Source organism: Carassius gibelio, chromosome A3, assembly GCF_023724105.1.
Source record: "Carassius gibelio isolate Cgi1373 ecotype wild population from Czech Republic chromosome A3, carGib1.2-hapl.c, whole genome shotgun sequence".
Classification (NCBI taxonomy): Eukaryota; Metazoa; Chordata; class Actinopteri; order Cypriniformes; family Cyprinidae; genus Carassius; species Carassius gibelio.
Genome location: NC_068373.1, coordinates 18,772,844 through 18,794,907, shown reverse-complemented (window position 1 = coordinate 18,794,907; position 22,064 = coordinate 18,772,844). Strand labels below are relative to the sequence as shown.

The 22,064-nt window shown below is 36.6% G+C and overlaps 2 protein-coding genes across 3 annotated transcripts in view; both read left to right on the top strand.

Moving 5' to 3' along the window:
* The first annotated feature begins 281 nt into the window (after positions 1 to 281).
* LOC127950791 (uncharacterized) lies at positions 282 to 4,525 on the top strand. The gene is made up of 4 exons (XM_052548088.1): positions 282 to 1,846; positions 2,547 to 2,876; positions 3,538 to 3,677; positions 3,825 to 4,525. Exons 1-4 carry the CDS (start codon positions 1,762 to 1,764, stop codon positions 3,933 to 3,935), a joined length of 666 nt encoding a protein of 221 aa, XP_052404048.1. The 5' UTR covers positions 282 to 1,761; the 3' UTR covers positions 3,936 to 4,525.
* Positions 4,526 to 6,393: 1,868 nt separating this feature from the next.
* Positions 6,394 to 22,064, top strand: part of LOC127950775 (neuronal-specific septin-3-like) — a 79,885-nt gene continuing 64,214 nt past the window's right edge. The window contains exons 1-2 of one of the 2 annotated variants that reach the window (XM_052548041.1): positions 6,394 to 6,569; positions 21,528 to 21,605. In XM_052548041.1, coding sequence (XP_052404001.1) covers positions 6,545 to 6,569; positions 21,528 to 21,605 — 103 coding nt within the window. In that variant the 5' untranslated portion in view covers positions 6,394 to 6,544. Of the gene's footprint in view, positions 6,570 to 8,697; positions 8,743 to 21,527; positions 21,606 to 22,064 lie in introns of those variants that run through there. The other variant, XM_052548077.1, reaches the window with a different exon arrangement.

Below are 22,064 nucleotides of genomic sequence, written 5' to 3'. Positions count from 1 at the left end.
GTTTGTGAAATACTCAGACCAGCCCGTCTGACACCAACAAACATTTCACGTTCAAAGTCACTTAAATCCTTTTTCTTCCCCATTCTGATGCTCAGTTTGAAGTGAACTTCAGCAAGTCGTCTTCAGCACATCTAGATGCCTAAATGCATTGAGTTGCTGCCATGTGATTGGCTGATTAGCAATTTGTGTTACGAGCAATTTAACAGGTGTATCTAATAAAGTGGCCAGCGAGTGTGTGTGTGTGCGTGTGTGTGTGCGCGTGTGTGCGCGTGTGTGCGTGTGTGTGTGTGTGTGTGTATATATATATATACATATAATAAGCCTGGGTGTTTTCCTAATTCTGTCCCTTATTATTCTATGAAAAACCACATTTGTTCCTTATTTTCTAAAAGTTGGCAATAGGGGGGAGTGCTGTAGCGTAATTTCAGCTTTGTTAGGGTGGGTACACAAAATGTTACTTTCACTTCGTAATCCTCATATGCCTTCTAACAGCTTCATGTGGTCAGAGGCATAGCAATAGGGCAGGCATCGCAAGCATACTTAACCAACATATTTCAGCAGGGTTTAGTTATGATTATTTCATTTATTCAGTATGCTATTTATTATGTTTAATTTCAGTTTTAGTTTGGCTCTAGTTTTGTATTTATTCCAGTTTATATGAAAAGGTTAAGGTAGCATGGATTAGAATTCATATAGAGAGTAAAGCCTTTTCACTGAACACGTTAAAAATAAGTTTGAAAAAGTTGTGGGAAGCATGGTGATGGTGACGCAGAAGTCGAGCGACCTATATAGTTGTGGTGCTGTAGTTCATTTGTAGCCTAAGTTTAGCTTTTAAGTTCTGGCACTTTTATTTAGGCTTCACATTTAATAAAAGTTAAATAACTTTGTGACGATTATCTTGATGGACAAAACATGTACGTTTCATGAACTGGTTGAACACAGCTTATTTTTTGCAATCATCCAAAAGCCTATGGAAATATCCTAGATGTTTTTTGTTGAGGGAACCAGTGTAATGGCAACAGCCGATCCGTCTACAAAGTGACGTCATACTTCCCCCACTCTTGAGGAGTGGGATGACTTTCTTTTATAAGGTGAATTATTATTTTACAATGTTTTTGTAATGTATTAATTAGCACAGACTATAATAATAATAATAATAATAATAAAAAACATGTAGGCATACTGATGCTAACATTTGGTTCAAAAATATTTTATTTGCCTATATTTTCATAAGCCCACATACTTTCTCTTGTCTTCATCTCCTTTCCATTTCTCCAACCCTGTTCTGCTCACAGGTCATCAGAGATGAGTGAATACTGAGTGCCTCCTGCTTTTTTGTAGGTTGCTGATTTGTGTAAAATAACATTTTCTTACTTATTTCAAATAAAAGAGTGGTTTCAGCTTAATAAGTTGCAGGCTCATTTATTGGTAATAAATAATAAATCATATTGATGATAATCAATAATCAAATAATATTGGGCTTGTTTTTTAAGCTGTGGTTGCTCATTTGTCTTGCGAGAGTCTGCAACTGCCTTCACTTTGATTAATAAATGAAATTAATGGAACAATTTTTGATTTTCTCCTTAAAAAAAGAGTGACTATTGGAGTTTTGAAAGGTTTGTTGTGACATTAGACATTTGAGGTTTGCTGACTAAGTTCAGTGATGTCAGGTTTGGGCTGGAGCGCACATATATACAATTGTGCAGTGCAGACAGAATTAGTTTTGTTTCCTGTGTTAGATAGAGAACATTGACTAAGAGAATGATGGCAAGAACAATGAAGTCTCTGCAGATCACCTTCTTGCTGTTGGTTGTTCTTTGTCTCAGCAACTTTATTGCAAGTGCAGGTTAGTGCTTTATACATTTTGGTAATTTCTGTGTTACAAATTGTTGCAGCAGTATTTACATTAGTTTAGATTTGACCTACTTTCGATAACACAGCTGGGGTTATATGTGGAGTAAAAAATCCTTTTGACAGTGATATATTTATATTTGTAAAAATGCCTCATGTTTAAAAACTCACCCTTGTGTCATTCCAAACCTTCTGTGGAACATAAAAATTTTTAATATTTTGAGATATGTCTCACTGTTTATTTACTTATTTAGTTTTTCTCCATATTGGACAACAGAAGTGAAAATATTCTTCAAATTATCATATTTTATGTTGCACAGAAGAGAATGGTTTCTCTTCTGGTTTGGAATGGTGTGAAAATAAATGATGACAGAATGTTTTTTTATTTTTGGGTGAACTACCTCTAGAAGGCATAAAAACATGTAAACTGACAAAGTCAGATGTGGTGACAACATTGCACTTACCTGATATACAAAAATAAGCTCAATTACTCATGAAGCTAAGAAAATATGTGACTTAATGCAGGAAGATTCGTCAGCACTGTCCAGGTGTTGGTTTTGGTGTCTGAACTAGTGCCAGAAACACCTGATTCTTTTATGTTCTGCCTCACAACCCTTTATATCAAACTAAACACTTTAACCTCTGTTTGTTTGGATGCTGTGATCTGATCCAAGCTTTTTCTTTAATCGTTTTAGATGAGATCAAATATAAAGGTGACAATTGCACCATTAAGTGTACTGAACATCAGAAAGAAGCTTTAGGTGTGGGTCTGTTCAGGAGACGTGAGACCACACAAGAAGTCCTCTACTACTTTTTTAAAACTGGAAAAATGAGTCCCCATCCAGACTACAAGGAACGTGTTAAAGTCGAATATGACAACAAGACTCTGACTATACACATCACTAACCTACAGCTGACAGACACTGGGGCCTACTGGTGCACCTGTAATACTCTTGATTTTGTAATAATGCCAAAATCTGAAGAATGTAAAATAGGAGAACAAGGTGTTTTTCTTCTGGTACATGGTGAGTGTACATTTCGGTTTTGTTTTTTGACATGTAATTTTCAGTATTTAATTATAGACAAATTAGAATTCATTATGCCTGTAGTGATAGAAGTATGATTTAAGACATACATTATCATTCAAAAGTTTTTGGGTTAGATAGCTATTTATTTAGTTATTTATTTGTTTGTTTGTTGCTTATTTATTTAGTTGACATTGTTACAATATGTATATATATATATTTTTTTTTTTTTTTTTTATATATATAAAAAGTTCTTTTGGACTTTCAATTTATGAAAGAATCCTGAAAAAAAGTATCATGGTTTTCACAAAAATGTGAAGAAGCTCAACCGTTTTCAAGACTCATAATGATGAGAAATGTTAGTTGAGCAGCAAATCATGATGATTTCTGAAGGATCAGGACTGGAGTAATGAAAATTCAGCTTTGACACGACAGGAATACATTTTTTTTTTTTTTTTTTTTTTATATATTCAAATTTAAAACCGTATTGGCAGAAAAAAAAATCCTAAACATTTTACTCTATTTTGGTCAGATAAAATAATCATTGGTGAGCATTAGAGACTATTGAAAAAAAAAAAAAACATTTTGGCATAGCTCTATTGCTATGAAGCTGCTGATACTGCTTTGGCTGTCCTTTAGTTGTTTGGACTTCTCTTTACAGAGCGATCGATCGAACCAGCCCCTTCTTCAAGTGATAAGCTGGGTGGCATGAATGACCTAATGATACCAGTGATGGCTCTGACAGCTGGCAGTGTGCTCTTACTGTTACTCCTTGTGTTCGGAGTGTGGTTTGTGCCCAAGGTGATTGAGATTTATCTAAAACTGGTTACATATCTGAAACTTTGTGTCTCAAACAAATACTTTTGTATTATATATCAAGAGGCATTTTTTAGCAGATGTGTCTAGAGGTTAATAATCAAGTTGAATTGTCCCTCTCTTTTGTCCCAGATAAAGAAAATGATCAGAAAAAGAGAAGAAGAAAAAGTAGAAGATGAGAAAAGGTGTAACAATGGAGTGTACGAGGTCATGACTATTCAACGAAGGACAGAGTGTATATAAAACATTCACATATACCCCTTATATCACAAAATAATTTTTTTATAATGCCAAGTTATATATTTGTATATAAAAAAGAGTAACTTGTTTTTGTACTGTTGTGCTTAATGCTGTGACTCATTCAGCTCATTTAGTTCCATGCACCTACTTAAGATCAATCTGACTGAGGTTGGGTTTCTGTATAATATGGTAACATTTGTGGTTTGGATGAATGAGTCAATCTCTTTTCAAAGTCTATATTTATTTCAACTTTGCATAAATGTTCAAAACCTTTAGCATTAAATAAGTGATTATGTTTTGGCTGTAGATACTTTGCTTTGATTCTCTTTTTATTACCTATGCATTTGTTTTTTTCAGTATTCAGTGAATGAGTTTGCTGGTATGTGGGTTCTACATATTGTGTAATAAAGTGTATTGAACTGAACTGAATAATATCATTCAGTGTGGATGTTGCCCTCAATAGACACCTGATGTAAATATTTTGGTAACGTCAGTGTATAGATTCAGTAATACACATTTAAGTGCTGTTTTACAAGAACAATGGCAAATGTTCACTCTCACCAATAACAAAAAAAAAAAACTGGATTTGAAAATGTTGTCGTTTCAGTCTGTGCTTTTATTTGGCTTGTGGTCTATAGGTCTATATGGGGGCTTGCACAATATGCTCCTCTGAGACAACTGCAGACTTCCTCCCATGGTGGAGCAAGGTAGTGTCAAGACCCCTCTAGAGGAAATCTGCCTCTTCTTCTGAGAAACTCACCTCCATTCTCACGTTAGTCCACCAGCACGTACATCTTTGTCAAATGGCTTTATTCAGATCTGAGTGGCTTTTGAAACCTCAAAGTGATGAACATTGCATCTGGGGAAAAACTGTTGTGATCATTTGACCAGAAACAAGAGGATGTGTGAGAAAATGTGTGGGTTTAAAAAAAGCAAAAAGTCAGTCCCGTCTAACTACATTAGCAAAGTTTATTTTGTACCTGGGGAAATGTCAAGTCTGTTTTCAAAAAGTATTTTCTGTAGGAAAAAAAAAGTCAAACATTTGGTGTAATGTGTGTTTACACTGACTGGAAACGTGTACCCAGTGCAAGGTTTTGGTTTTAAAAGTGTGTTAAAATGTATGCGACGAGTGGGAAATATGTATATATATATGTATATATATATATATATACTTGTGTGAAATGTCGTTATGGTTCAAGAGCTAACAGAAAAACTGCAATACACAAACTTGTTTCCACTGCTGTTAAAACAAAAACATTGCACAGGTTACAGGTTTTTTTTTCTTTCTTTTTTAACCGAGGACGACATCAACCCCCCAGAACACGATCACAGAGGGGGCCCAGAAACCACAGCGGCGCACCTGTGTAATATTGTTACAATATTTTTTAAGTAGTTAACACATATATAATTTTTTTTTTTACAGTGTAACAGATAAGTTTGGGCGGTTCGTGTCCATGACAAAACCATGACAATGTTTTTTTTTTTTTTTTACTATAGATTACAAATAACAACATTATTTTTACAATTAACAAAGAATTTATATATATATATATATATATATATACACACACACACACACACACACACATATATATATATATATATATATACACACACACACACACACATATTTATTTTTTAATTTTAATTTTTTTATTTTTTTGGTAGTCTCTTGCCACTTGCGCAGTGAAAAGTGGCAGTTATCTAAGATTATTATTATTATTATTATTTTTTTTTTTTTGTAAATCTATAGTAGGCTAATATATTTTTTTGCCATGGTTTATCGATACACAAAAAAAACTGTAAGTGTAGGGTTTTGGTTTTAACACCATAGGAAACAAGTTTGTGTATTGCAGTTTTTCTGTTAACTCTTGAACCATAACGGCATTTCACACAAGTTCTGATACTTTTCAAAACCTTAAACACAAATTCTGCTTTCCCCTGTGGTCATGTTGAAATCCCCTAGCCCTATGTCATCTAGAAAAACCCACAGTGGCATTACAGTTGACTGGTTAACATCCAGTTCTCACCAGGTGAAAACTCTCGTGAGCCTCTCATGGGTTATAACTCAGTAAGATTGATTGAACATATGATATTGATACTAAAATATCAGTATTATCATGTTTCTAAATCTTAAAAATGTAAATAATTTAATAACATTTGAAATATGTATTTTGATAGTTGTATATTATCTTTTTCATAACTTGTTTGTCATAACTGTTCATTATTTGTATTATTTTTTTAACAGTATAAAATTTGTGTCCATGTTTATCATATTTATCATATTTAATGTCCATGTTATCTGTCAACTACTGCAGTTGCAGCGTCAGACCTTCAGGTGTGTGTATAGTCTTATCTCTATCCATAAGGCGGAGTTATCCACAGGTGTGTGTGTGGACAGGTAAAGCTGGAGGTGTATAGGAGTTTAGTTCCAACCGATTTAGTTGTTTTATAAGGACGATTTAAAATACATATATTTTGATCGTGGTACATGTGCTTTGCGGACAGTCAGAGAAAAATTCTACGCAACGATCGATCATTTTTCAGATGTTGCAATCGCAGATACGGACCTAATAGAGTAAAGTCGAGATTACCAGCATAAAAAGGACCCCATGAACATGAAGAAAACATACTCTGGTAAGTACTGGACCACTGATGGTTTAGTGTCAACAGCTGACGTGGCATTTACACTAAAAAATAGAAATAAACGTAGATCTTATGAAAAAGTGAAAGCAAACCTAATTATTTAATCCTTTCCTCTTTTTTTTTTTTTTTTTTTGCGATGTGATATAGCCACTCTTTCCCTATCATAAACATTAAATTTAAAGTTATATAATATGTATGCAAATGTATTCAGATGAACTGTTAATGACTTCCCATAGTTTCAATTAACTAATATGAGAATCTGCTATGTCTAGTATGCTCTGCATTTTCCATCAGGGTGAGTCAGATACCTTTTTGACTTGGTTTATTATTTTGAGTATCTTTTTGTGGATAAACATGTCCAGCTTTCTTACAATGCTTTAGATTCTTGCTTGCAATTATTTTCTTAAGAATGTCATGATGTCACAATTTTAGAAAATTATAACATGACTTTTAGGGTGGTCGACTATTGTAAAAGAACGTCCACTTTTTAAACGAAGTTTTAACGCCATATGTTATGCAACCAGCGGGAAATATAATACTACCATAATTTGCATTCCGCCCCCCCCCCCTCCCTTGTGGTGTCGTTAGAATCGTCCTAATAGAAATACCCCCCCCCCCCCCCCCCCCCCCGGGCCTGTTTGTCACTTGTACCTGCACTGGCGTTAGCAAAGCATCGTGCGTTCTAGTGTTAGTACATGCAGTCATCCACAGACTAACCATAAGCTCTCTTCTGCACAATAGTAATGACAGAAACTTCAACTAAGAAGAAGCTCTTCTTTATTTTTAACAGCTTAATCAGTTCCTCAATGCAAGCCTCAAAATTGCTTAAGTTTCCATAAAAAAAAAAAAAAAAAACATAAAAAAAAACATGATACAACATGATTCATTTCTTTTACAGTGTACTGTTCCCTAGCTTCTATTTGGTAACAAGTTAAAATATACACTAAACTAAATATGCAACTTGCAGTCTTCCCTAATGTTATAATTTACAGAAACATTTGAAAAATCCACTGAATGAAAAAATAAAGCATAAGAACCCCCTCCCCCCCCCATTCCACCCCATATTGGGGGTTTTAATCTATTTTTATAATAAGCATTGTAATTAATACTTTTCCTGACCCTGAAGGCATGTAATTAGAATGACAGTGATTTTAGTATTCTACCTTTGAGAAATCACTTTTGGTTGAGACCCTAGTAGAAAGACAAACCTTACAACCCTAAAAGAAAACCTCAAGCCTATACATTTACAGTGATTGCAGCAACTCTTTTGTGCAACCATTTTCACAGGACATCCTATGTTTTTAGACACTATGTAGTACAGAGAACATTTATTGCTTGTTCTCACAACTTTAACCACACTGCTTCCCTTTCGTTGTGCAACGGAGCCTGCGGCACTACATAGTCCCCTTCCATTTAAAACAGCCGCATGTTTCTTCCCTATAATCTCGATGCACAAGCCGAACTCTCTGTGTACACAATGATTTTGCAGGAATGTAGTGTTTCCTCAGGCCTACCAAAGTCATTGTCACAGCACAGCCAACTTCTAGCACACACATGTTGGATCATGTAATCAGTCCTTTTTCTCTTTCCTTCTCTGGCAGCACACAGCATATGTGATCTCATTCGGAGAATATCCCTCAAGTACAACCTTGGCCTTCACTGAAAGAACAATGGTGCTTAAAGGGATAGTTCACCCAAAAATGTAAATTCTGTCATAATTTTCTCACCCTTATATTGTTCCAAACCTGTATGACTTTATTTGTCAATCTGAATAATGTTTCAACTGCTTTTGTCCATAGAAGGAAACGTACAAAAGTGCTATTCTTCCAAATATCTTCTTTTGTGTTCTGCAGAAGAAGAAAGCCAAACAGATTCGCAATGAAGTACTGTTGAAAATCATAAGCATTTCAAGTTTGTTTCATTGTTTTATGTATTTCAGAGAATCCACAACACTTTGAAATGCATGTGCACGTGTGCTTTGTCGTTTAACACGCCCCGAGCACTTGAGGTCAATCAATAACTCACAATCACACATCAGCACAATAAGACTCCGCTAGACATGTTCACGCATAGACGGCGTAAATCATACAGATCATTTATTAATCGCAACAGCTCGTTCTGCAACAGTTTAATGCTTGGATGAACTTCTGATTCCTGAACAGCTGTGAGTCATGTTTTCCTTCATTCTGTTTGTTGGACATCATTAACTGTTTAGTTTACCACCTGAAAACCCCATTTCTGCATGTTGGATCGCATGCTGTAGTGTACTGTCCATGTAAAATTCTTTAAGAATTAATGCTAAAAAATGTCTCCCATGTCTCATATGTAAGTGAATAATTTCGAGCGGATGAATGAATCTATTTCTTAAACCTTTATTTTGGATTATTGCCCAACAGAGATTACTGGCGCAATAGAGACACTTTTTTTTTAGCAGTATAGTTCTTTTTCCTTCGCTGCCTCCATCCCCTTTTCTGTCCTGCCCTGTCATCACAGTCGAACTGACAGGTCAGTCAGCGGCAACACAAATCTCCTGTGAAATTAACCCATGCCGAGAGATCTTTGAAATTCCTCTTTCCTCCAAAGGCATGTCGACTTGAAGGGTTGATCACAGTCATTTTCAGTACCATGTCACACATTTCACGTGCTAAAACATCTCCTTTGACAGCACTTGACACTGAAATTGACAGATGGTTTGGTCTTTTGGTTTTTATCTTAGTCACTCAAGACTGTTAGTTTAGTGATTACTGAATGCGGACACTGGAATGTCATGGATTGATAAAGGGCACTTTGTCTCACAAAGGGTGTGTGTGGCTAAGAATCCGGCGAGGAGTTAAAGATTATCTACCGTCACTATCACGTCTTGCAAAGCTATGCATTTCTGTTAGCATCACCACGTAGAACTGCAAAATCATGACTGTATTCAAGCAAAGTTCCCAAACACTCCCCTGTCTCTCATTGGTCAGTCAAACACATAGCCCCGCCCCAAACTCACATCATTGGTTGAGGAGGTCTTGCAGTGTCAGGCTGTTCGGGATGTTTTGATATCGCCACAGATTTAGAGTGTTTACATTTTTCAGAGGAATCAACCTAGATTTTTTATATGTAAACATTTTACCAGAGATAAACTGACACATTTAAGCTTTAAAGCTCAGATTAACTAAGATAACTGAAGTGTCTCTCTGACAAAGATACTCTGTGCTAAGCTTCTCACAGTTTTTCCTGTGAGAATCTTGATGTATCAGTTTCAATTAGAGACCTATAGGCTATTGAAGAAACACAAGGCATGACTTTATTTGAGATTTTTCTTCTTTTCTTCCTCGGTGCTTGAGGAGGCAAACGATGATTGGATGGTGGCAGGACAGCAACTTAACTACATCATATAATTAAAAAAGACACCTGAAAAAGAAAAAAAAAATGATTTCATTACATTCACAACATTACATTCATTTTTAACATGCAATTATTTATATTTACGATTTATAGTACTTGTACAGGCTTTACTTATTTCAGTGTTGTAATTAGCAATTCATGTATTTGTTTAATTTGTTAGAAGATCAAGTTATCTGCATCTCCTTCTCTCCATTAAGCCACTCCCATAATAGCTGCCACCAATCAAATTAATGCACGACTGTACAGCATGTGTGGAAGACTTAAATACAATTATAAAGTTATAATTTTATCACGAATATATATTTCAATGAGTACAACTGGCTGTGTCTATAGTATTATAGATTACATACCATTATAATATTATTTTCATTTATTATTTTCATTAATTTTTTTTTTTTTTTTTTTTTTCGGATTATTAAGACACTCTTGTAATAGAGTAGCAGTGGCTGGGACAGATTTTAAATATTAATTCCACTTAAAATTATACAATCTAATCTTGTTTACATGAAATAAGCCTGCTCCTGAGCAGGTTTAAGCTTCCAAACCTGTTATGACAGCAAGTCCAGGATAAGCTTTGAAGAACCAAATAATTCAAGATCATGCTAACTGAGCGGTCAAATCCTGCTAACTGAGTTAGCAACGCACGAAGAACAGACCACAGAATAAGATATTTGACATAAAATACATTTGCATATTATAATCCAAAGAAGAAAATAATCTTTTTTTGTGTGTGTGTGTAATAGTTGTTCATGAGTTAACTGTTTGTCCTGAACAGTGAAACTGCCCATTGTTCTTCAGAAAAATCCTTCGGGGTCCCAGAAATTATTTGGTTTTCCAGCATCTTTTGTGTATTTGATCCCTTTCCAACAATGACTGTATGATTTCGAGATCCATCTTTTCACATTGAGGGCAACTGAAGGACACATACAATACAACTATTTTTATGATAAAGAAAATTGATTTGAAACTAACAATAATTATTATAAAATTAAAAAATTTAAACATTTATTATAAAAGAATAAAAAAATAAAAAAGTGATAGGCCAAAGTGCATGTGATGCAACCTACTGTACAGTGGGGTTAATGTTTGTTTGATCCCCTGCTGATTTTGTAAGTTTGCCCCCTTACAAAGAAATGAATCATCTGTACTTTTTTATGGTAGGTTTATTATTATATATAGATACAAAATAGAATACCAACCAAAAAAAATCCAGAACAAACACATCTTGTAAAGGTTAGAAATTGATTTGCATTTCAGTGAGTGAAATAAGAATTTGAACCCCAAGCAAAACATGACTTGGTACTTGGTGCAGAAACTTTGTTGTTTTTGTTGTTCTTGTAGTTGGTCACCAGGTTTGCACACACCTCAGGAGGGATTTTGATCCACTCCTCTTTACAGATTCTCTCTAAATCCTTAAGGTTTCTTGGCTATCATTTGGCAACTCAAAGTTTCAGCACCCTCCACAGATTTTCTATAGGACTGAGGTCTGGAGACTAGCTAGGCCAGACCTTAACGTGCTTCTTCTTGAGCCACTCATTTATTGCTTTGGTGGTATGTTTTGGGTCATTGTTATGCTGGAAGACCCATCCATGACCCATCTTCAGTGTTCTGTATGAGGGAAGGAGGTTCTTGTTCAAGATTTTACAGTACATGGCCCCATCCATTTGCCCCTCCAACACAGTGAAGTCGTCCTGTACCCTTAGCAGAAAAACAGCCCCAAAGCAAAATGTTTCCATCTCTGTCCTTGACTGTAGGGATGGTGTTTTTGGGGTCATAGTCAGCATTTTCCTCCTTCCAAACATGGCAAGTCGAGTTGATGCCAAAGAGCTCAATTTTGGTCTCATCTGACCACAGCACTTTCTCCCAAGCCTTCTCTGAATCATTTAGATGTTCTTTGGCAAACTTTAACCGGGCCAGTACATGTACCTTCTTTGATCAGGGAGCTTGCACGCGTTGCAGGATTTCAGCCCACTGCGGTGTAATGGTGTTATACCGATGTTTTTTTTTTTTGCTTACTGTGGTCCCCACTGCCTTAAGATATTAACAAGCTTCTCCCATGTAGTTCGGGGCTGATTTCTTACCTTTCTTATGATTATCATTACCCCATGAGGCAAGATCTTGCACAGAGCTCCAGACCAAGGCCAACTAATGGTTGTTTTGTATTTCTTCCATTTCTGAATAATCACACCAACACTTGTCTCTTTCTCAAGCTTCTTGGTCTTGTAGCACATTCAAGCCTTGTGCAGATCTACAATCTTGTCTCTGACATCCTTTGACAGCTCTTTGGTCTTTCCCATGGTAGTGGGAGAGGTTGGAATGGAAGATATAGATTGTGTGGACAGGACAGATGTCTTAAACACCTAACGAGCTGACATTAGGAGTAATTTCTCAAAGTGACAGGACTAATCTGTGTTCCACTTAGGGACATAACTAATCTGTGTGAGCAAGAACTCTTGATGGTTGGTAGGGGATCAAATACTCATTTCACTCACTGAAATGCATTTTCTAACATTTATATAATGTTTTTTTCCCTATCTATCTTCCCTCTATCTGTTAAAATAAACCTACCATAAAAATTACAGACCCTTAATTTCTTTGTAAGTGGCCAATCTTACAAAATCAGCAAGGGATCAAATATACATTCTCCCTACTATACATTTGAGAGTAGGTATTTAGCAATGCTGTCCTGTTCTGTCATGTCCAATGTGCAGGGATCCCTCATATTTACACCGCAAACAACTCAAATGATCTCACCCTTTCTTATCTCTGTGGTGTGTCAATAAAAAAAGAGGACACTTCATTCAACTTGTCAGTCAAAGTCTTGTATGAACTCAACCTGAAGGCACTTTTTAATTTAATATATGCAGCGTTACATGATATACATACACTCTGCTACATTTTTTCTGTCACTCAGCCTTTTACCATCATTGTGTGAATATTTCTTGTAATTTAGACTGTGCATGTCAACACCATTATGCTTTTATCCTTAGACTTGCTGAATTGGGTCTCTCAGGGCTAGATGGGAAACAAATTTACATTTACATTTACATTTAATCATTTAGCAGACGCTTTTATCCAAAGCGACTTCCAAATGAGAACAATAGAAGCAGTCAGGTCAACAAGAGAACCACAACAGTATACAAGTGCCATGACAAGTCTCAGTTAATCTAGTATAGAACGCATAGCCAGGTATTTTTTTTTTATTATTATTATTAAATGAAAAAGACAAGAAAAAGAAAAGTGCTGGTGTTAGTAGGTTAAGTGCAGGCAAAAAAGATGAGTCTTTAGATGTTTCTTGAAAATGAGTAAAGACTCCGCTGTACGAATTGAGATTGGGAGGTCATTCCACCAGCTGGGCACAGTCCAGGAAAAGGTCTGTGAGAGTGATTTTTAATTTCTTTGGGATGGCACCACAAGGCGTTGTTCACTTGCAGAACGCAAACTTCTTGAGGGCACATAGGATTTAACCAGTGAGTTTAGGTAAATTGGTGCCGTGCCAGTGGTCGTCTTGTAGGCAAGCATCAGTACCTTGAATTTGATGCGAGCAGCTACTGGTAGCCAGTGTAACCTGATGAGGAGAGGAGTAACATGAGCTTTTTTTTTTAACACAGTTATAATGATATTTTGGTTCATGAATATAAGAAAACAACAGATAACGAACTAAATCATCATAGTACCATAGTAACAGCCTGAGTTTATAATGCAAAATTAACTCAAAGAGCAGCTGTTGGCCTTCGCTGTGGTAAACCTAAGCATTTAATAATGCTCTGGGCTTGATTGATTTAGTCTGAACTGGCAAATTGTTCTTTAAAAAGTACAAGGGCACCATTCCTCTGAATCAGTCTATTTTTATCTGTTAGATTCATCTCTACGTTTGTATGAATAATTTTATTATACTGGTGACACATGCCCCTATCAAGTGTCTGGCTGCATTAGTCTTTAACAGACATGCCTGTTGATGTTTTACTGGTGCCCAGACATTCAGGGATTCCTCTGCAGGAACAGTAAACTGACTCAGCATCTCACCACATTGTTTCAGGGAAAGAGTATGGTGAATAAGCCTGCACATTTGAATGGAAACAAATTAATGCTTTGTCACTTGTAAATCGCAGTAATTGTTGCTTGTAGGGGACTAGCGCAGAGTTGGTTCATTGTTTCCTTTGTTAGCAGCACACAGGAAATTCACACATTTAATATGTGTGGGGTTTTTCTTAGCTTCATGGCATCAGCCAAATCTCTGACCTGTGAGAATGTGCATTCACACAGACAAAGATAGCAGTATCGCCTGCTAAAAAAGAACTGAAAACGTCCTGAACATTTTAATTTGCTTATTTATTGTTTTTCTATGTCTGTTTTAAGAATAATGGTTCATTGCAGTACCATGTTTTGTTTTTGTTTCAGTATCAGAATGAGTAGGCTTGACATCTTATTTCTATCTGTAAATCAAAAAACAAAGAACAAAAAAAAAAAAACGTTCTGAATGAAATCAGTTAAGAGTGGTACCAAAAATACAATTGCAGTGATGAGAAAAAGCTTTATGCATTACAGTTTTGAGAATTAATAGATCAAATGTTCTTGAAATATGAAAATAAAGTAAAAAAATAAATACACATTTGTGAGTTGAGCCGACTTGGAATGCAGTTTGTTGATCTTTATTCTTTAAATGATCACATTTAACATAGCACCACATGCACCATGACCTACATTGCTGTTCAAACCTGTGCAAACAGGGGACTTTAGTTTGGCCTTTATAGTTTGACCTTTAGAGTCATCTCTGTATTTCGGTCTGTCACCTTGCAAAACTCCAAACCGAATCTCTTTTCTTGTACATTGTCTGATACTTAAACACCCTCCTGGGGATCTTAAAGATTTTAAAGGTCGCGTTTTTCATGTTTTTTGAAGCTTTGATTGTGTTTACACTGTGCAATATAAAATGTGTTCATGTTTTTTTGTGTAAAAAACACAGTATTTTTCACACAATTCACCATCTGTATACCGCTGTTTTCACTGTCATAAAAACTGATGGCTGATGACTTCCTTGTTCTATAAAGTCCCTCCTTCAGAAATACGTGACGAGTTCTGATTGGCCCAGCGGTTCCTGTGTTGTGATTCGACACCAGCTGAATGTGTGCTGCCCACCTGGAAATGCGATTGGGCTAGTTTTGAGAAGCAAGTGGGCAGGATTTGTTTTGAAAACCTGGCAACCCTGATCTGAACGCACGTGCTGGAGATGCACTTATAATCACAGGAGCGTTTTTACTGACGAGATGCGCATGAAAATCACATTAGTTTTTTTGCACAGCCCTACCATCTAGTTAACAAAGCTAAACAGCGTTGCCCTTTGTGTAATAAGGTACAGAAACTGTTAAACGCACCAACTTAAATAATAAAATACACTTACCTTTAGTGGTCCATAAACAATGCCTTTTCCAGACAAAGAGGGAACTGCTCCGTTTCAAACACAAATGCAGATCTTCCTTCTTCTCCGTCGGAGTGCAACAAGACCACGCCCCCTTTTTGTGAATTCATGTGGGAGTAAGTTTCAGTGACGTCATTACTGCAGGAACTAGAGGGCTGTAGTCCAAACGGGTCAGTTTTTGTAGGTGAATTATGTTAAATCAAATATCTCGCTTGGCATTGAACTTTGAGCTTTAGAATTTTACAGATATTATTTATACTCTAACAACAACATTACACACTACCTAAAGTTTAAAACATGGAATAACGAAGAACGGAATGGAAGCACAGATTTCAGAGCTTCAGTGTTCAGCGTCAGCTCCGTCTCTGTGTTTGTGACCCATCTGACTTGATTTTACAAACACATGTGGCACATAAATGACTGGGCCAACCCTTACGGAAAGAAAATATATTTTATTATAAATGAACGCTCAATATATTAAAGAATTTTCAGTATATTGGTAATGATATAGAATAATACATTATGGTAATGACAATATACTGAATAATACATCAGGAATTGCTGCTTTACATATATTGGGGAATATATGTAAACATATATGGTGCTCATATACTCACATATATATGGGAATATATGTTAGCAATATATGAACACAATTAAAGGTAAATATTTATTTTAATATATTTTCATATATATATATATATATATATATATATATATATATATATATATATATATATATATATATATATATATATATATATATATATATATATTTGTTAATATATAAATATTGGCTACAGATATAATTTAACATATATGCAGTATAATGTCTCACATATATGTAAACATGTATGCAAAATATATGTATACAAATATGAGCAAATTTATTGTGTCCGTGAAAGTGACGTGACGTGGCCAAGTATGATGATCTATACTCGGAAATTAGTGCTCTGCATTTATCCCATCCAAAGTGCACACACACACACACACACACACCGTGAAGTAAGACATGTTTCTGGATCAACATTTTTGGATGATCCTGGATTAATGTCCAAAAATATAGATTTATCCCAGTCCCTATCCCTAAACCTAACCCTACCCATAATTTATTCCTAAAATTAGTTGGAAATGATTTTAACAATTGATTGATTAACAAGAGTGTAGAAGCACCTAAACCTGATTGAAAGCCTAAAACTCAATCTCAATCCTGATTGGTTGAATAGAATGTTTTTCAAGAGGGATGTTGATCCAGAAATATATAGTAGGGCCGGGACTTTAACGCGTTAATTGAGATTAATTAATTACACAAAAAATAACGCGTTAACTACGAGAGTTGGACTTAGTATGTTATGGTCTCTGAAGCAACAGAGAGATGTTTTCTAATAGTCAGTGTTTCCAATGTTCTGAATGTAATTGACAGTATTGTGTTTTACTTGGAAAAAAACACTTTACAGAAGGTTCCAGCACCTATAAGCTTCCTGAATTTCTGAAATGTACTATTTCTAAATTGTTTCTAAATATGCTATTGCTACACTTCATGGCAAAAAATTGCACTGGTCTGCTAGACTTGGTTGAACAAAAAAAAAAACAATATTTTGTTGCTTAAGCTTATGTATTCAGTCATTATTCAATGGTATACTATAAATCCATGTGAAAAAAAAAATACTTCTCACTGTTCTCAGGTCAAATATTTATATGAGATTAAAATGCGATTAATTTCGATTAATTAATTACAAAGCCTCTAATTAATTAGATTAATTTTTTTAATCGAGTCCCGGCCCTAATATATAGGCTACTTGGCAAAATCTCCATTGTCCACCGTGGACACAGCCAATGCTCAAACTCATCTCAAACCCACAACCTTTGGGTGACGAGTCTGACTCTCTAACCATTAGGCCACTACTTTCCCTGTGTGTGAATTTTGTGTGTGTGTAATTTATTTTCACATGTAGCTACTATATTAGGTGTGTGCCGTACAGTCCAAGATAATGTCAGTATACATTTTTACATTATAAAAAAAGTGTCATATCGCAATATCAATGATATAATGGTGAGAGAACAAGCAAAAAGACCAAACAAATTATACCGAACAATGATGTGACGCGATCAAACACTACTGCAGCACTAATGCAGCAAACATGACGGCAGTGTGAAGGCATTTATAACTGTTGAGAAAGACGCAAAAATCATTGTAAGCACTGACAGCGAGAGACCGTTTAGTATACTGCAGCACATGTCTTCCATCAGAAGAGGAAGGGGTGGTCGTTGCTGGTTACTGTATGATGATTAAAATTGTGAAATGGACTTAAACAATTAAATACAATGCAGATTATGTTTTCCAATTCACACACAAATTGCATTCAAACAGCGCTGCCATTACTGGTACCCCGAGAAGTTCTTATGAGTAAAATATATCTGAAATATATTCCCCTTCATATTCACAATTTTGAGTACACCAGCGTGATTATGAACATGACTTTATCCAGCCATAGCTTCCTGTTTCACAGAAATATAAATAGGTGGGAAAACAAAACAAAGGCCAAATTCCAAATTAATCACCCATCACATAGAGAAAAACCAAATAGTATATTTCTGATGTGCAAATTGAGCTTCACAAATTAAAAAATTTGCTTTATAAAAAGAGTTAGAGCCATTAAAATTCCCATTTCCACCATCAGGAAAAATAATTAAGTTCTGAACAACATAAAATGTTATGAATCTGCCTGGAAGAGGACGTGTGTCTATACCGTCCTAATGCACGGTGAGGAGGAGAGTTTGAGTGGCTAAAGAAGGATCACAGCTGGAGAACTGCAGAAAAGGGTTGAGTTTCGGGGTCAGAAAACCTTTTAGAAATGCATCTACATCATCACATGTTTGGGAGGGCTTCAAAGAAAGAAAAAAAAAACTATTCAAGAAAAGAAAAGAAAATGCTTTCACCAAAAAACAAACTCCAACATATTCTGTTGTCAGACACGACTGGGACTTCAAATGAAATCTAACAGATCTTCCAACCAGACAATAATCCAAACACAAAACTTAAAAACAACACAAAAATGGGTCACTGGGCACAAAACCAAGCTTCTGCTATGGCCATTCAGTCCTCTGACCTGAACCCTGTAGAAAATGAGAGGAGTGAAATGAAAAGAAGAAGCACCAACATGGATCTGGGAATATAAAGGTTCTGGAGTGAATCTGGATGAAGGAATGGTCTCTGATCTCTTGTCAGTTGCTCTGTAACCTCATCAGGCATTATAGGAGAAAACTCCTAAACTTTTTTGGGAAATGGAGGTTTCAAAAAGTTTTTAATAAAAGGGTACCATTAATTGTGTCCAATGTGTATTAGAGAAAAATATTTGTTTCATAATGATATTTCCTCCCATATTGAATTATTCTTCTTCAATGAAAGGTAAGATTTTGGTGATTTTTGAAAGTGAAAGTGACATGACATTCAGCCAAGTATGGTGACCCATACTCAGAATTTGTGCTCTGCATTTAACCCATCCGAAGTGCACACACACAGAGCAGTGAAAACACACACACACACACAAACACACACACTGTGAGCACACACCCGGAGCAGTGGGCAGCCATTTATGCTGCGGCGCCCGGGGAGCAGTTGGGGGTTCAATGCCTTGCTCAAGGGCACCTAAGTCGTGGTATTGAGGGTGGAGAGAGAACTGTACATGCACTACCCCCACCCACAATTCCTGCCGGCACGAGACTCAAACTCACAACCTTTCGATTGGGAGTCCAACTCTCTAACCATTAGGCCACGACTTCCCAAAAATAATACATCAAAAGTATTAACAATGCTGATTTCTTTCCACAGCCTTCTTTGATCATATTTACCCAGGGTACCAACAATTCTGTCCATGTGTGTATATTAACATTTATATGGGAACATGAATGTTAAACATATATATAAACAAATCTGACAAATATATTTTGTAATAGATATCCATATATGTAGGTTTATATCTTATAATGTATGACTATAAATGTGTGTGTTGTATATTAATATATTGTAAATATAATATTGTTAATATCTATTAATGTATGTGAAAATAGATTTGTACTATATATATATATATATATATATATATATATATATATATATATATATATATATATATATACAGAATATATAAATAACCTTGCTACATGTACTGTGTTAGGCTAACCTTGACTTCACAACACTTACATATTATTGCTCTTTTGTTGGTTTGATTGCCGTTGTCCTCATTTAAGTCGCTTTAGATAAAAGTATCTGCTGAATGATTAAGTGTACACATTAATTTGCTTGAATCCATATAGAATTGCGGACTTTTGTAGGCAGATTGGTAATGTATTTCTGAGACATTTAATTCTGAATATAAAGCCATGTGTTAATAAAAAGTGTGTTTCAATAAAGCTATGCAGTAGGCTACTGTATTGTTTCTGTCTTATTGCTAAATATTTATTTTATATTTATCAATATATGTGTCACAGCCACACCTTCTACACTCCCGGAATCGGACACTTACGCCACACCCACTCATCCCCAATCACCCAAATTCTGAACTCCTGTGCATCATCACCAGAACCACATATAAAGCCATCAGTCACCATCACTCATCGTCTGGTCTTGCACCGATCTCCTCACTTGCCTGAACGCCATTATTAAACCTACCTGAACTCTTGAACCCTCTTCATCCTCGTCAGTCTTCCTGTCCCCATCGTCTTCATCTGAGCACCATCTGGATCACCGTTCATCATAAGGGAAGTTGTGTTGTCACCGTTCTAACCACGTGTCAAGATTCACCTGTGTCTGAAACCTCTGATTCACATTAAACTACCTTATCACTGAATCCTCTGTGTCCTCGTCTGTGTCTGACAGAAGACCAGACCGCATGCGGAGCTCTTCCCATGGTCAGGTGAGCGCAGTGCGGAGGCATAAGGAGCAAGCGGATGCTCGTCGAGGACCCACGCCGCAATACCAACCTGGACAACAAGTCTGGCTCTCGACGAGGGACATCCGCCTCCGACTGCCCTGCCGTAAGCTGAGTCCCCGATACATCGGACCATTCACTATTGAACGGCAACTGAACGAAGTGACCTATAGACTCCAACTCCCTGCACAGTACCGTATCTCACCTTCATTCCATGTCTCACTCCTCAAACCCTTCACTGAACCTTTGTCTCCTCCATCCACAGAACCTGGTGATGATGCCGTACCTCCTCCTCCGGCCATCGAAGACGTCAACGACATCTTCCGGGTGAGAGCTATCCTCGACTCTCGACGACGGGGTCCTCAACTGGAGTACCTTGTGGACTGGGAAAACTACGGCCCGGAGGAGCGTTGCTCGGTTAATCGTAATGACATCCTGGACCCCAGCCTTCTCACTGACTTTCATCAAGACCATCCAGACCGCCCCGCTCCCCGTGGCCGAGGTAGACCCCGTCGTCGCACAAGATCCCAGCCGTCAGGAGCCGCCCGTGGAGGAGGGGGTACTGTCACAGCCACACCTTCTACACTCCCGGAATCGGACACTTACACCACACCCACTCATCCCCAATCACCCAAATTCTGAACTCCTGTGCATCATCACCAGAACCACATATAAAGCCATCACTCATCGTCTGGTCTTGCACCGATCCCCTCACTTGCCTGAACGTCATTATTAAACCTACCTGAACTCTTGAACCCTCTTCATCCTCGTCAGTCTTCCTGTCCCCATCGTCTTCATCTGAGCACCATCTGGATCACCGTTCACCATAAGGGAATTTGTGTTGTCACCGTTCTATCCACGTGTCAAGATTCACCTGTGTCTGAAACCTCTGATTCACATTAAACTACCTTATCACTGAATCCTCTGTGTCCTCGTCTGTGTCTGACAATATGGCTATACATGCTTCATGCATATATATTGAAAAATATAAAAACTAGAGACCCATATCAATATATTATTTCATATATCACATTAAATCTTCCAATATATTCACGTATGTTTTTGTTTCATAAGGGGAGCTTCACTGCACTGATGTCTGTTCCCAACACATCTATTTTCCTCTGCTCTGTTTCTTCTGGACATCTTGCTCAATATATCCTTCCTCCTATAATCAGATCATTCTTAAAAGTGTTTCTTCTGTGTTGACAGGCATTGCAAGGTCCACTAGTGGCAGGCTGAGGAGGCCAGAGAGAGGAGAGGCAACAAGTCCCACTGGTACTGGTTCTGGTAAGTCGTCACATTCACACGCAGATTTGCTGTTGTTAATTGCTGCGATACACAGATCAGGGGTTCTCCAAAAATGATTTGCAGGTTTTCCTTGATATGGTATTGGACAGGAGGGAACGACAATGTTAAATGCAAATAATGAAATGCATCGAAACATATAAGCATGCAAAATTAATAAATTTAAAAGAAGGAGGAACCTCTGTTGTTATTGTTGTTGTTGATGATGTCAAAAACTGTGTGTCCAATCTAACTGTACAGTATTTTGTTAGAAGCAACCAAATTAGGTAGAATTACATTTATTTATGTTATTTTTTTTTTACCTAATGTAGCATGTGTTCCCTGGGAATCGAACCCACAACCTTTGGTGCTGCTCTACCACTGAGCCACAGGAACTGTGTAGATGCCATCCTTGACAAGTTATGTGACAAGAAACCATGGGGCAATCCCATCCAAAAAAAA

Excerpts from the sequence above, each read along its gene's own strand:
- LOC127950791 (XM_052548088.1), top strand. The coding sequence starts at position 1,762 with ATGATGGCAAGAACAATGAAGTCTCTGCAGATCACCTTCTTGCTGTTG. Across the intron at positions 2,877-3,537 it reads TGTTTTTCTTCTGGTACATG|AGCGATCGATCGAACCAGCC; the intron begins GTGAGTGTACAT and ends TTCTCTTTACAG. Across the intron at positions 3,678-3,824 it reads GAGTGTGGTTTGTGCCCAAG|ATAAAGAAAATGATCAGAAA; the intron begins GTGATTGAGATT and ends CTTTTGTCCCAG.